The sequence below is a fragment of the Colossoma macropomum genome, unplaced genomic scaffold (assembly GCF_904425465.1).
Source record: "Colossoma macropomum unplaced genomic scaffold, Colossoma_macropomum, whole genome shotgun sequence".
NCBI lineage: Eukaryota > Metazoa > Chordata > Actinopteri > Characiformes > Serrasalmidae > Colossoma > Colossoma macropomum.
The window spans coordinates 34586660-34602510 of record NW_023494795.1 but is presented as its reverse complement, the minus strand read 5'-3'; the positions used below and the strand labels follow the sequence as shown (position 1 = coordinate 34602510).

General features: G+C 38.0%; 1 protein-coding gene across 1 annotated transcript in view; it reads left to right on the top strand.

Moving 5' to 3' along the window:
• Positions 1 to 2424, top strand: part of usta (uronyl 2-sulfotransferase a) — a 113058-nt gene extending 110634 nt beyond the window's left edge. The window contains exons 6-8 of the mRNA XM_036582301.1: positions 975 to 1072; positions 1193 to 1350; positions 1557 to 2424. Coding sequence (XP_036438194.1) covers positions 975 to 1072; positions 1193 to 1350; positions 1557 to 1852 — 552 coding nt within the window. The 3' untranslated portion in view covers positions 1853 to 2424. The remainder of the gene's footprint in view (positions 1 to 974; positions 1073 to 1192; positions 1351 to 1556) is intronic.
• The last annotated feature ends 13427 nt before the right edge of the window (positions 2425 to 15851 follow it).

Genomic DNA, 15851 nt, shown 5'->3' with positions numbered 1-15851 from the left:
GCTCTTCTAAACGTCTTGATTTGGTCTAGTTGTCTTTAAACTAAAAACTTAGTCAGGCAGCTAAACGTTATAATGTCTTATTAGCATAATATCTTATTAATATAATAACAATTTACATCAGGCCCAGTGAAGTTCAGTTAACTTGCATACTGATTTTTGAGTTTACGTTTCATGTAACACTTAGGCAGTAGGTTAGCTAGGGATTTGCACGGTTGTACTCAAGTACTTGGTTAACCACTGGAGGTGCAAGTATTTGAACAGTGAAATCGCCATTCAGGTACTCGCTCCGTTTCAACAAAGGAAGGCGGAGAAAATATGCAGATCAGCGATTCAATTAAATGCTGCTTTTATGTTCAACAGGGCTGTGAAATTATAGTTGTGGTACTCGTATTTGTGAGTATGTATATTTCACTGTGCCACCCCGAAACCAGCAGAGCCAGTTTGAGGGGAGCATTGCCACTTCTTATTTCTCCTGTTATATCAAAAAATTGGCTGGAAAATGCCAACGGGTGCCTATGAGCGAGTCCTAAATTAATGTGGGTGAATGGGGGTTAAGGGCAGTAGGACGCTAGCACTACTGCAGCTGTGCTGATTGGTTGGCAACCGGAGCAGCTCATTGGCTCAACGCAGTGGTTTGCGGTGTTAAAATGTCTTGTGCTATTATGTGTTCAGGATATGAATGCACTCTTCTATATAAAAATGTTTAAGAATTTACAAACTATGATTTTGCTCAAAAGCTCCATCTTAACCCATTTGGAGCGCCCAGTAGTGTTGAGACATTAAAGACGTTACTGAGTGACAGTTCTACTCTCTACAAATTTCGTGACATTAGTGCCTGAAAATGACGTTGATGTTGTGAATGAAAAACCTAATTATGCCTCATTCAGGCTTCAAAGGTCAGATATTTGTGTCCAGATTTGTCTCTAAATGCTTTTTAATAGTTCTCTCTCTCTCTCTCACCCCTCTCTGTGTAGGACATTAATGTGTGTATCCTGGAAAACTACCCAGAGTGTTCAAATCCACGGATTTTCTACATAGTGCCATATTTCTGTGGTCAGCATCCTCAGTGCAGGTACAGCACTCCATACACGCCACCAAAGCCTAAAGCTTTAGAGTTAAGCTTATAAGCTCATGTGCAATGTCTTGTAGTGAAGTGTACCACAGTGAAGTGGTGTGTGTGTTTGTGTGGCAGGGAGCCGGGTGTGTGGGCACTGGAGAGAGCCAAACAGAACGTTCTGGAGAACTTCCTCCTGGTGGGGGTTCTGGAAGAGCTGGAAGATGTGCTGCTCCTGCTGGAGAGACTGCTACCTCACTACTTCAGCGATGTGCTGTCCATCTACAAGAGCCCAGGTACAGCTACCACAGATACACTAATTACAGATGTATATCATGGCTGTCAGAACAAAAGCTTGTATGTCTAAAATGGTGACTTACTGAACAAGGAAAAAAAGATTTGGACTGTTTCTATTGATCCATTCTTCACAACATTTTGACACAATGTGAGGGGTAGCTGATAAGTTTTTTCAGCTCTAATCTCTTGTGTTCGCCGTCTGCAGCTTTCTGGAAGGTGGGGAACCTGACAGGCACAGTGAAAAAGCACACGCCCACCCTGGAGGCCCTGCAAGTGCTCTACCGCCGCATGAAGTACGAGTATGACTTCTACAACTTTGTGCGGGACCAGTTTCACCTCACAAAGAAGAAGATTGGCCTCAAGTCGAGTCGCCCGAGCTCGTCCCACGAGCCCACCTTTCTGCGTGAGCTCGCCCTCCGGACCCCGGACCCGCTGGAGGATGAGGACGAAGAGGTGGAAGAGGGGCTTGACGATGCCAACAACTGGTTGGTCCAGCCTTGAACACTGCTCTGGACGTTTGGGCATCTTGCAGACTTCAGGCAGGGTCGAGACAAGGAGTTAGCATTCCCAAGAGCACTTTGGGTGTGTGTTTGTATATGTGATCACGTGATACCCGTGTTTTCGATGGGATGGCCCGGCAGGACAGTCCGCTCTTCCTACTGCGTGGATGGGCCTGAATAAATCTATTTAAAGAGACCGATGAAAAATGTCAAATGATTTTATCTTTGTTGATGTTTATGAAAACATTTTGTCTTTTTTTTTTCCAGTCGCCGGGTGAGATAGATCAAGCTTCGGGAAGAGACTAGAAAGAAGAACAGATAAGAGAATCTTAGTGGATTAAGACAGACACCCCTGCTGAGTGGAAGCTGTTTAAGGCATTGCCAACACAGGTTTAAATTACGCACAGATAACCATAGAATCTACAAAGAAAAGCCATACCAGTAGACTGGCATGCTCTAGAGTACACCTGAGGTAGCAATGTGCAATGAGTCAACTACAGGTGCATAAAGCTCCCCAGCACTGACCTGTGGACAATGCCGATTCTAGCCTCACCAGGGCCTTAAACAGCACCCCAACACAAACTAAACCCTGCATCTCTACCAAAATAACAGTTTACACATAAGTTATTGATAAAAAAAAAAAGCTTTAGAATTAAGCTTTTCTGCGTTTTCATGAGGTGCCATTGATGTCATCTTAAGAAAGCTGTTTATAAATATGGCTATGTTAGCTAAATTTACTGATCGTTTATGACAACAACCAGTTACTGTATCATGAAATTTAGTTTGTAAACTTACAGCTTCTAACTTTGTCAGACAGCTAGTACAATATGTTCAAACTCACCCAGCACCTCTCTATATAAGGCGCTATTACACTGCAAAAAATGATGTCTTGTCATGTAAGATTATCTTAAATATAGTCAACAAAGTCTCATATATTTCAGTTTACCTTATTTCTGGACATTTTTTTTACTTGTTTTAAGTTATTTTATAAAGTAAAATTGCCTCACTCTATTCTATCTTGTTTTAAGAAATGTGCTTGAAACCAGCAAAATTATCTGCCAGTATAGTGAGATATGTTTACGTAATAAAGTTACCAAAAACAAGTAAACAGCGTCTTGAAATAAGCTAAATAATCGTATAGTCTAGAAATAAGATCTTATCTCAAAATGGAAAATATTAGACATATTTACTAGTTTTAAGATCACTTCACTTGACAAGATACCATTTTTTTGCAGTGTAGGTAATGAAACTATGACTTCTACACACAAATAATGCATTATTCATTGTAGAAAGCTATGTACCCAATGGCTAAACCACAAATAGTTTTAGCGTATTTTGTATTATTTTAGAGTTAATAATTTCATTACCTACATAATTTACTACATAGGGTGTTTTGGGGCCATTTCACATTCATTGGATGGTAGAAAGTTAGCTAGCATAGTCCTCTTGTGAGCTCTGTAATCAACAAGCAAGTGACAGAAAGCTTTATATTTTTGAAAACTTACATACACGTCAAAGCTGCACTGTGTACTTATTTTTGTTTAAATTGAATGAAGCAGCATTACTGCGATGGGGAAGAAATTTTGTTTGTGTAGGAAGAACCAGCACTGACTGTGGAGCAGTAGAATTGCGCTGCTTGGAGTGATGAAGCACCACTAAACATCTTTGGGATAAATTGTGCTCCAGAACTAATCATCCAACATCAGTACCTGATCTCACTGATGTTCTTGTGGCTGAATTCAGTCAAGTCCTAAGAGCAATGTTCCAAGTCTTCCCTAAAGAGTAGGTAGCTGTTACTTATTACACTTAATTTCAGAAGAAATGTTGGATGAGCAGGTCTCTGGATACTTTTGGACATACAAGCCCTTATTTATCAAAGTTGCATACAAATCTAATCGTAAAATGAGCGTGTGCCAGTTTCACAGACATTTTTGACAATCTATGCTATCGACCTCAGATCTGGTCTAATCGAGTGTAAATCTGAGCATAGTGTTTTAGTGTGAATGCTGTCCTGCGATTGGTTCACACCTGCATGAATTAGGGGGCGCTTCACACAAACGAGAATTATATGAGGTTAAAAGGGGATGTGACTGTATAGATAGGTTTCGGCCACCGAAACGTTCAGTTTATAGCCAAAAGAGATGAAAGATTTTGGCCGAAGAAATAACAGTGTCAAAATATCAAAACAAACCATTTAATTAAAAATGCTGTTTCCTTTATTTTCCTGAATTTTTCACTGCAGACACATTCAGTTACAGCTGCAGCTGCAAAACATTGGGGAAAAAAATAAGTCAGCTGTGTGGAACTATTTCATGGTTTCTTCAAGACATTAGAAAAGCAATTTGTAATCAATGTTCATTCTGAGTATCAAGAGATGATACAGTACCCGCTACAGCAGGCATGTCAAACTGGGGAGCTTCCAGGCCAAAGTGCTGTGGAGTTAAGCAGTTACCCTCATCTAACATTCTGAATTCAGTTTATGAAGGCTTTGCTAATTAGCTGATGATCTGAATCAGGTGTGTTTAATGAGGCAGTGTGCTGAAGTCTGCAGTGTTTTGGCCTGCAAAGACTGAAGCTTGACACGTCTGCTACAGGTTTGATACCATTTGAAAACACAACATCTCCTCTTGATATGCAGAAGGCAACAAAACAACAGAAACAGAAAGGGAAGTTCCTGCTAACACAGCTAAGAAATGACACAAAAAGTCACAAGTGACAGCGCAAAAGTGCAAAGCATGACTGAAAAATGGTGGGATTCATTGCCTTGAATGACCAACTGTTCTTTGCTGTTAAGGACGTTGGATTTAGTGGCACATTCTGTAGTCTATGTACTTTCAAATAATTATAGGTAAAATGTTTTTATTTATTGCCGACTCAGTCTTGTCCTATTGAAAGCAGATTTTATCAAGAATAAAATGTATTTTCTCTACTAACTTGTAGTTTTAGAGTTAAGTACATTTATTCAAAAGCATAAATAAAACGGAAATTTAAAAAAAAAGTCATTTTTTTCAGCCAGGTGTATATTCAGTTTTCACTTCGGCCAGGAATTTTCATTTTGGTATATCACTAGTTCTATATATGTAATTATAATTATAAGTAAATAAGGGTCTAGCTCAGAGGTGGCCAGTCAACTCCCCAACCCCCCCAGTCCTTTGCGAACAAGACTGAACACTCTAACTAGCTGATTCATCAACTGTGCTCAGATCACCACTTGTTTTGTGTAAGAAAGTTTCGTGAATCAGCCGTGAAGTAGTTTGTACAACGTTCCATTTCTATGCAGCTTTGATGAATTAGGATCACACTACATCTTATCATTCACTCCATGCCTGAAACCAAACCAACCTCACACTGCACATGCAGCACCCTCCCTCTACACTAAGGAAAACAAATGAGGATATCTGTGTTATGAAAATATTTCTCTTTCCCCTTCAACCTTTTTTTTTTAATGCATCAAGTGTGTTTTACGTGCAGTGCCACTCTCTTACCTGTCCTCATGGAGTTCTTCAAGTGCCAAATATCACAGAGTTAGGAGTTATACACTACATGGACAAACGAATGAGGACACCCTTGCTAATGAGTGAGTTCAGCTGCTCTTTTTGCTAACAGGTACATAAAATCAGGCATACAGCCATGCAGTGTCCATAGACAAACACTTGCAGTAATATGGGTTGAATGAAAGAGCTCAGCGACTTTTGAAATTGTAACTGTCGTAGGATACCACCTTTCCAACAAGCCAGTTTGACAAATTTCTGCCCTGCTAGAAGCAACAATAGCTCAGCAACAAAGAAGTAGGTCAAGCTCACAGAATGGGACAAATCTCACATTCTCAGTTGAAACACTCACTGAGTTTCAGCAGCTTCTTCAGAGATTGGGTTTCCACGGCCAAGCAGCTGCACACAAGCGTAAGATCACTATACACAAGACAAAGTGTCAGCTGGAGTGGTGTAAACAGTTGTAGCAAAGCCCACCACCAACTCTGCACCAGTGGAAACGTGATCTCTGGAGTAATGAATCCAGTTTACCGTCTGGCAGTCTGACGGACAAATCTAGGTTTGGGGGATGCATGGAGATTGCCACCTGCCCAGATGCATAGTGCCAACTGGAAAGTTTGGTGTAGGAGGAATAATCGTCTGGGACTGTTTTTCTTATGAGGCCCTTAGTTCCAGTAAAGGGAGATCTTATTGGAGGAGAATTCACTGACAATTTGGAGAAGGCCCTTTCCTGTTTCAGCATTACAATTCCATGTGCACAAAGTGAGGTCCATAAAAATTTGTGTTGAGTTTGATGTGAGATTCAGGTGTCTGCTTTCTTTTGACCATGTCTTGTATCAGAGTCTGATCTGATGAAAGTCTCTACAGGACAAAAAAAAGCTAAATGAAAAAAAAGTCCGTTTTTTCAGCCAGGTGTATATTCAATTTTCACTTCGGCCAGGAATTTTCATTTTGGTATATCACTAGTTCTATATATGTAATTATAATTATAATTAAATAAGGGTCTTCAGGCATACAGCCATGCAATGTCCATAGACAAACACTTGCAGTAATATGGGTTGAATTGTGTATAGTGATCTTGCTCAAAACCCCCGTTAAGCAAGTTCCCTGACAAAACACCAGTGTTTTTACTTTTGAGAAATGGATTCAAGAAAGCCATTTAGAATAAAGATTGTGACACAAGGCACTACCTATTGTCAGTCTAAAATGTGGTGTGGATATTTAATATCTAAAACCCAGAGAATTATTCTTTTTTTTTTTTTTAGGTAGCACTACATGTACCCCAGGGAATCTCCATTTGCTTTAAGAAGCTTCTTTACCCTGTTCAGTAGGGACTGAGAGAGGATGCAGATCATGTCAGGGTTTTACTGTGAAATAATGTTTTGAAAAGCTCCAAACCAGTGTGTTTAGTACACTTTTCACCACACATTTTTATTGGAACAGCTCAAAAATTTTGCTCAAATGAAACTAGCAATCATGGTGACTGTCAGTGACAACTGAGATGATGCATTGTGCAGTCTGAATGACATCAGAAACCCAGAAGAGTGCAGCTGCGTCTTCTGCTGCACTTTGATATCTGAAATGTGCAGAACCAGAAGCACATTTACTGGCAATAACACTGATCGTGCATTTCATTTGTATTGGTGAAGGCCCACTTTAGGCCGTCTTCATCGTTCTGATCTAAGGAAATGAAGTAGATATTCTAAGGCATAACATAGGTCTTACGTTTTGATCCCACTGTTTAAAAGAGCAGCTTCAAGGCTTATAAGGTCGAAGAAGATCTCGCATGAAAACTTGCCAACAACCTAAGTCTCCTAACTGTAGCTTTTCTTACCATGTCCTTCGTAAGTCTAACAAAATTGCTTCCTATAATTCCTTTGAATTCTTCATGAGGTCAGCTTGTAGAGTTGCTAAAAAGAAAAAAATGCTCTAAATACTTTATACCAAATGACTAACAAACTGCCACAGTTCAAACATGCTCTGCAAGGTTTGAAGAAGGCTCTTGAACTAAGGGGACAAAGAGAAGCTGCAATGATACAATGGAATTGAACATAGGCCATGTAATCCTGCCAGTCAAGTATTTCAGTGTATGTCTTGTATTGTTTTAAATGTGGATTTTCTTTTAATGGTTTTTATGGTTTAATTTATTATGCAGTATTAATTGTGTAAAATGCATTCCATACACAATTCTCAGGAAAAAAGAGTGCAAATATGTTTTTTTTTTTTGGGCATCTAACAGCTAGCATAAACTGATATCGGCATCTAAGGATGAGCAGCTAAATTCACCACTCTTTCAAATGTTAAATGGAAATGCAAAAGGAAATAGCTAACATTGTAAATGTTATGAAATCCGTCTGGGACAGCTTCCAAAATAAAAGTCTTTTAAGAAGTGCAGCTGCTTGGAAAATGTTTTTTTCTGTTTCATGGCAATTTGGAACTACAATTTTTTTTGAAATGAGATTAAATTGAATCAACAATTTGTGATTGCCATATTTGAACACTTGGGGGCACTCAGAAGTCAAAACGTCTCAGCATTTAAACGCACAACTAGTGGTGTAGGTTTCATTTCATTTTTGGGAGAAACACAAAGCTCATACCACTCGACCCGTCATGTGATTAGTGTTTTATGCTAAATATTTAATGCTAAGCATATGTTACACTAGGAAAGTGCCAATAAATGCTTATTCAATATGCACAACACTACATGAACTATATAGTTATATAATACATACCTGGGTCATTATCAGCATACTGTGCCTTTGGGACCTCATATTTTATGACTTAAGAATTTTATTGCTTTGAATTTTCATTATAATTATAAGACTACAGATGTTTTCTGGATAGTCTGTAGTCTTATGATTATAATGAATGTTCAAAGCAACTAAATTCTTAAGTAATTTTGATAGTTATGAGGTCCCAAAGGCACGGTATGCTTGATAATGGACAAACACAACATATACAAATTATATAAAGTATTTTAGAAACTATAGAGCCATTGTAGGGAGATATGGTGTCTTTTTTTCAACAGTAATTCTGGCCCCTTAAAATCTTTCAGAGCTGTGAATTTTATTATAAAATTGTTTTTTATCCCCACCATATCCACGCACATCCATTTAGACCCCAAACAACAGTAACAGTAAACTTCTTTGAACAAAAATTGAAATAAAATTACATTACTCACTGTAATGTATAATAAAACAATCATAATAGTTTGTTGACCGATAAAGAATTACTTGTTTATTTTACTAAAACATGACAACGATGGGGTGGACAAGGACATGACAGACTGGAGCAGCATGTGACAAGAAGGACATGAACATTTCACATTTACAAAAACGGCAGTAGTTTCATTAACAGTGTGTCAATGATAAATAGCTAAGAATATATTTGACAGTAGAGAGTGGCTTTGGGTGAGTGAGTGCCTGAATGTGTCTGTGTTGTGGTCATGTTAACTATTTAAGTGCCCTTGTTACAGTGTGATGAGTGACAGGAGATCAAAATAACCTGTCTTAAAACTTAGCAAACACAGTTTGCACTTTTAACATCAGTAGTTTAACAGTTAACAGTGTTTTCATCCTGCTACGGGCTCATTCGGTCATAGAGGTACAGGAGACATGACAATGCAGAGCTGCCATGTGCACTGGCTCTTGGGGACACCACTCCAGGTAAGTGAGAGACTTCAATGTGTGAATAAGTTGTTAATGTTAGTGTAAAGATGTGCAGCAATGTTGCTTGTGTGGTATTGTGCTGGGTTCTGGAGTGCAGTGTTAGTGCCTACCACAAGGTCAAAGTGTAAGGCTAAAAGTGACCCGCCTGCTGTCCTGGCCGTTCAGTAGATCTGAGCAGTGGGTTTCTTCTGCTGCAGCTATTCAATAAAAGAGCTTTGGCTTGAAGATCTATGTTTTCTGTGTTTTCTTCTTCACTAATGCCACAATTGGAACGACTATTTTGTAAGAAAAAAAAAATAAAAAATCAAGAAAAGTCTCATGTATGTCCACTCTGTCATGGCAAAATATACAGGACAGGGTGGACAATTTTAACGGAAGTTAGCGTTTAATTAACATGTGGTTGACCTACATTTGCAGACTTGTTGAAATGTTCGAGATGGCCTTGTTTCGTTTCAAAGATATATTTTGATATTCTGAAATTATTTTGATTAACTCCATATTTTACCACAATAAATGGCCAGTTTAGGCTTGACCTCAGCTAAGTATGGAGATTGTGAGAAAAATTAAGTGAAATAAACTTTTATTTTGTTCCTGAACATGCAGCAGGTAAGACACCTGTCCATTGAAGATAAAACAATATGAAGGTTGTGGTGTCACTGATGTGGCCAGTTATCCCAAGATGACAGGATGGACAGCATTTCTTGGACATAGTTTGATAATTTAAAAAAATTACAAAATGAATAATCAAACCTATGAATAATCAAAAATTATTTAAAAAGTCTTTTAAACTTCATAGACATTTTTAAAACTTTTTTAAAAGCCTAAAAAATTGTAAAGACTTTTTTAACTATTTAAAAGAGTCATTCGACTTAACCACAGCACTTCAGACAAGATAAAATACCATCTCCACATTATGGTATAAAACCTGTATTTTTATGTATTCCTACAGATTTGTAATGCTGTGTTTATTCACAGTAAAATTAATTATTTCACAATGTTTTGTGAAATTTAAATGTTTCATATGTTGTGACTTTCTTTACATCATTTCTGAAGTTGCATGTGTTTTCTCAATTTGCATTATGTTTGTCATTTTTATTTTGTGTTGGGTCTTGTCAGCCACCGTATAAATTACTACACAACACGCTTTTCTGAGCATACTGTGAATATTGGCAGCACTGAAAAACAACTAATCCACTGTATGTTTCATTACAAAGAGAGCTTAATCAGTCCCGGTTAATTGGATTTATTTTAATTGGATTGATTTAGTGCAGTGCAGTGTATGAAATTTCGAATAATATCATTGTAGATTTAGATTTTTATATGTGGTACTACTGGTTGTTCTTTGTCTGAACCAACCAAAATGAAATATTGTGATATATGTTGTGTATTGTGAAAATGTCTTGGAGTATTGTAATATTTGTATAGTATAGCAATGAAGTAACAGAAAGAAAGAATGAAAACAATTCAAAAGAATTTTTATTTCCACTACAAAATATCAGTGTAGAAAGAATTGAATTCAAATGAAAAGCATAAGCCTGTCAATTACAACCAGTGTTGACAGATTGGGTGGTTTTTGGTGGAGGAAAAGTGCTTTGGCGGTTGGACAAAATTTGGGTGGATTGAAAAGCAGATAAAATAAAATAGTGTATTAATATTGCAGCTAAAAAAAGGCCTAAATTCTCCCCACATCCACTTATCCAAACGTTGACTGGCATACATTTTAGTCAGTCTTGTTGAGAGGAGGCTGCTGTCCCACCTGTCTGTATTGATAGCAATCCACATCAGCAGTTAGCGTACTCAGTTTATTATTGATGTAACGGATGTGGGCTCACGCCTTACTCGGCATAGATGTTCCAATTCACCTCTGCATTACTGACTGTACAGAGTTCTGTAATAGCAATAGTAACAGCCCATCACATGTTCAGCATAGCCTATAAAGGTAAGCAAGTTTTAAAAATGTGTATGAGGAAGAGTCATGAATTGCAGCCTTTCTGACTGCATAGGATCAAGTGCCCTATCATGAACAACATTAAAAATGCTTTGAAAACATTGACAAGCTCCGCAAGACATACATACAAAGCCAGTAATACTTTACTGAAATTAAGACAAGGTTATTTGCCCAGGCATTTCTTAGATGTTTGACAGAGATACTGAAAAAATCATTAAAGGCTTTTGGGTCTTTATAGCAGTAATAAAATAAACCCATATGGTTAAAGACCATCAGTGCCATCTAACGATGACTTAAATACTTATCTGCTTTTGAAGGCAAGTTTTTTGAGGGCAAGACATCAGCGGAAAACTTAATGTAAATTGTTTAAATGCTCTGTTATTTCACACTATGGGTAAAAGGACCTTAGTATGTTGCATTTTAGTGATTTTGAACATTTTTTGGCTGGAAACTACATAAGCAACCAACATTACAACAACCAGACTTTAAAGTGATAGTAAAGTTGTACCATAACATTAAAACTAAAGTAAGTTTCGGACATTTGGAGACCTCTCAGGTGGAATCATGTAATTGCAAGCAACATGTGGAAAGAACATTTTGTGACGCCCGTTTCAGAGCTCTTCCCTGAGCGAATCTGAAGATGAATCTGAAGACCGTGAGTGCATTGAAAGAGTATTAAATCATGTTAGTGGCTATTTTTTGGTAGCTAGCTAGCAAACTACTAAAATGCTTAACCTGTTTAATAAGAAAAAATCCAGCGCTGTTAGAAATATGCAGCCTGAATTCTGAGACATTGTTTTATTAATTGTTTTGAGAGAAGGTTTTAGGCCTAAGTCATATTTTCTAAAAGCCATTTGTGGCAGAGGGCTGCATGTAGGGCGTTGTAAGGCAAAATAGTGCCCAGAATTTTTTTTTTTGATGTATCACTATTTTACTATTTTCATATCTTCATTACTATTTTGATGTTTCACATCAAACCAGCCCAAACGACTTTATTTGCATCTCAACAATTGAAATATGCAGAAACTTAGGAAATTTAGGAGGATTTCTTATTTAAAAACGGGCGAAGAATGATTAGGATTGCCGTTCCTTCATCTCCATGTTGAGTGAGATTATCTTCTGTTCACTGAAGTTATAGTGCTGTTCAGCTACTGCCTTGTGTGTGACATTAATACATAAACACATATGATATAGTCTGAAAAACTCCAACAAAATCTCACCCAGTGCCTCTGACTTTTAAATGACTGTTTCAGGCTCTACAGAGTGACTTGCAGCAGATATCATATTTTGTGTGTTGTAGCATGACTCCTGAGAACATCTGCTGGGTTTCGAACGTGTTTGTATTTGTGTGATGAGATTGACCACTGTTAGTTTTCCTCATGACTTGCATTAGTTTAACTCGAATGCTTCAGAGAAAGCCTGTCCTCCCTCTGCCCACCTACCCATGCTCTATTTTAGGCCGTGTGCTTACAGTGTGACATAGAGGCCAAACTCTCTCTCTCTCTCTCACACACACACACACACACACACACACACTACTCTCTTTCTCATACACACCATTTCATCTCAACAGTTAGTCTGCTTATGGACTTAAGTTATGTGGTTTACTCTACCAGTTTTAGCTTTGCTGGCCTCTAACAGTCAGTGTCCAAGCTCAGATTCCTGTCTTTTGCATTTTCTCTTTCTCACAGTTTTTGTGTCCGTCTCATTTAACGTAATATTTAATTTGGGCCAGCTAGACCCTCATCCTGTTAGGAGTCTCTGATGTTTGTTTACGTGTGTGTGGCAGGGATCATATTGGAGTTAAGGTGCAGCTTTCCACAAGTCCTGCCAGGCCTATTTGTGTGCAAAGGCCGCTAGCAATAACCCAAACCACCATGTAAGCAAACACATGCTACTGGAATAGGGCGGGCACTAATAAAGTGAGACACAGTTGAATGCAAAAGTTCGAAACCTCCAGTCAAATTACATATTATGTTGATTTTCAAGTGGAAATAAGGTAACACAATGACTGGACACCCCTAAAAATGATCAAGCTTACATTTGACCAGGGACACCCAAACATTTGCATGTAAGCTTTTATAGGGGGGCAACAGGTAAAGTTTGTAATTGGCCCGAAGGCCAAAGTGGTTAAACAATATACAAATAAAGAAGGTTTAAATTATTTTGTCACTATAATACACTTTAAATCCTTTTCTCATTAGCCATATGTACCCTGCGCCCGTCCCCTGGCCCCCAGTGACAGCCGTGAGAGCCAGCAGGAAGGAAGGCAAAAATGCTGAAAACTTCTCAAAACTATTGTAAAACAATGTCTTGGGCATCAGTGCATTCATATCTTGAGAAAAATATTTATTCCTATGGTTTCTTACATGGTGAAGTGCTTCATTAGATCGATGAAAAATGTGTTCTGTATGGTTCTATATAGAACCTTATTGAAAAGAGCTCTGTTTAGCACTAAAAAGCGTTGTGCTATTATTACAAACTTGACACTGTAACAATAGAAGAACCATTTTTGGTGCTATTCAGAACTATTTTCAAGTACAGAACCATACACAGCACATTCTTCATCAGTCTGAAGTATAATTTCGCCATGCAAAGAACTCTTTAAGCATGCAAATATTTCTTTAAGTGTTCATAGTTCTCTATAGAACCACTGTCTTTAAAAAAAACATTGTAGAGCTATTTTTAAAAGAGCGTTCAAGTTCTCAGATCAGGTTCTACAAGTTTTCCAGTTTAGTAACATAAAGTACTGAAGTACATGATTTGCATGTGAACAGCAAGACAGTTTGGCTTGTACACTATTCAAACTATGTACTCACACCCAAAGGGAAAAGCCAGTTCACTGATCTGGCATATAGGAGCAATACATCTATAAACTTATGCCACGGTTCCAAGAGTTTCAGACAGACAAGTGAGACAGTTCAAGTGAGTACATCAGCAGTACTTCTCAGTGAAGCTACAGATAAATAGATGGAGCTATAGAGAAAGAGATGGAGTAACTTCCACTCTTCTGGGAAGCTTTCTACAAGATTTTGTCTGTGGGAATTTTTGCCCATTCATCCATAAGAGCATTTGTGAGTTTAGACACTGGTGTTGGATGAGAGGGCCTGGCTAGCAATCTCCGTTCTAGTTCATCACAAAGGTGTTTGATGGGGTTGAGATCAGGCCTCTGTGTGGGCCAGTCCATCTGTCCATTTCTCTGTCTATCTATCCATTTCTCTGTCTATTTACCCAAAAAGGCCTTTTTTAAAAATACTTTTTTATTTCTTATTTACAGCACAATGAGCAAGAAATAAATATTTTTCTCAAATCTGTATGCCACAATTGTTGGCACCCTTAGAAATTTATATGAGTGAAATATTATTTTTTATGTAAGTTTTATAGTTCACCTGATTGATTAGGAATGCTTAAATCATCAGCCATGATGTTCTGGTTCACTGGGGTATAAATATGAGGTGACACACAGGCCAGATTACCTCATCAGTCATCCATCACTATGAGAAAGACCAGAGAATACAGCAGTGATGTGCAACAAAAGATTGTCAAGCTACACTAATCAGGAAATAGCTACAAGAAAATAACTAAACAGTTGAAAATGCCTTTTTACACTATCAGGGCAATAATTAAGAAGCTTCAGTGACTGGAGATGTTAAGAAACTGCTGGGAAGAGGTCATATGTCTATACTGACCACATGCACAGTGAGGAGGATGGTTTGAGTGGACAAAGAAACTTCAAGAATCACAGTTGGGGAACTGCAGAAATGACATAGGTCAGAAAGTCAGAAATTAGTTAGAACGTCTCACAAACTACAATCAAACGCCACCAATATGTTTGCTGGAAGGGGAGAGGCTCTGTTGTCATGAACCAAAAACTCCTACAGTTTGCTAATGTTACTGGAACTTGCAGTGGGACCATATTCTATGGTCAGATGAGACCAAAATAGAGTTTTCAGGCAACAAACATCAGAGTTGAGTTTGGCATGGACACAAAGATAGCCATGCAGAAAAGTACCTCATGCCTATTGTGAAGTATGGTGGTGGATCTGTGATTGTGGGGCTGTTTTTTCCCAAAGGGCCTGGACAACTTGTTTGGATATATAGTGTGTTGGGCTCCAACAAGTAACAGCAGATATTACATCTAAACCTGACTGTCTCAGCAAGAAAGCTTAAACTAGGCCATGTTTGGATGATTTTGGATCAGGACAATGATTCAAAACACACCTCAAAATCAATACAGAAATGGTTTACTTATCAAAGAATCAAGGTTTTTCATCCCAGTCTATTGACCTAAAGTGTGGACCTCAGAATCTGAAGGTTCTGGAGGGGTTCTGTAGGGAGGAATGATCTCAGATCCCTTACCATGTTTTCTCCATGTGTTATAAGAGAAAACTCAGAGCTGTTGTCTTGGCAAAGGGCACAAACTATTAAATGAAGGGGTGCTAACAGCATGGCATAATAGATTTGAGAAAAATATTTATTTCATGATGATTTATTTTTTCTCTTTTATTCATTGTACTTCAAACAAAGTGTAGATTTTTGTTAATATTTTGAATTAAGGATCAAAAGGATGAACAATAAAAAGCCCATTCTGGCTGGATGGCAGTGTATCTGGGCCTTCCAAGCCTTCATAGAAGCCTAATAATTTTTTTGTGAAATACAAAAAATATGTGTCTGTAATTTTTTATTCTTATTTAATTGGTTAGGCCTTCATGAGCTAAACTGAATGGCTCAGGGGTCAGTAACAATTAACATAATTAGGAACTGACAGTGGAATTAACCAAAAGTGGATGGGACCATTTTTTTTATCATAAGGGCCACACCCCACATGAGCCAGCAGCTCTCAAACATTTTACATAACAAATATTTCAAAACCATTTGAATATCATGTATGAA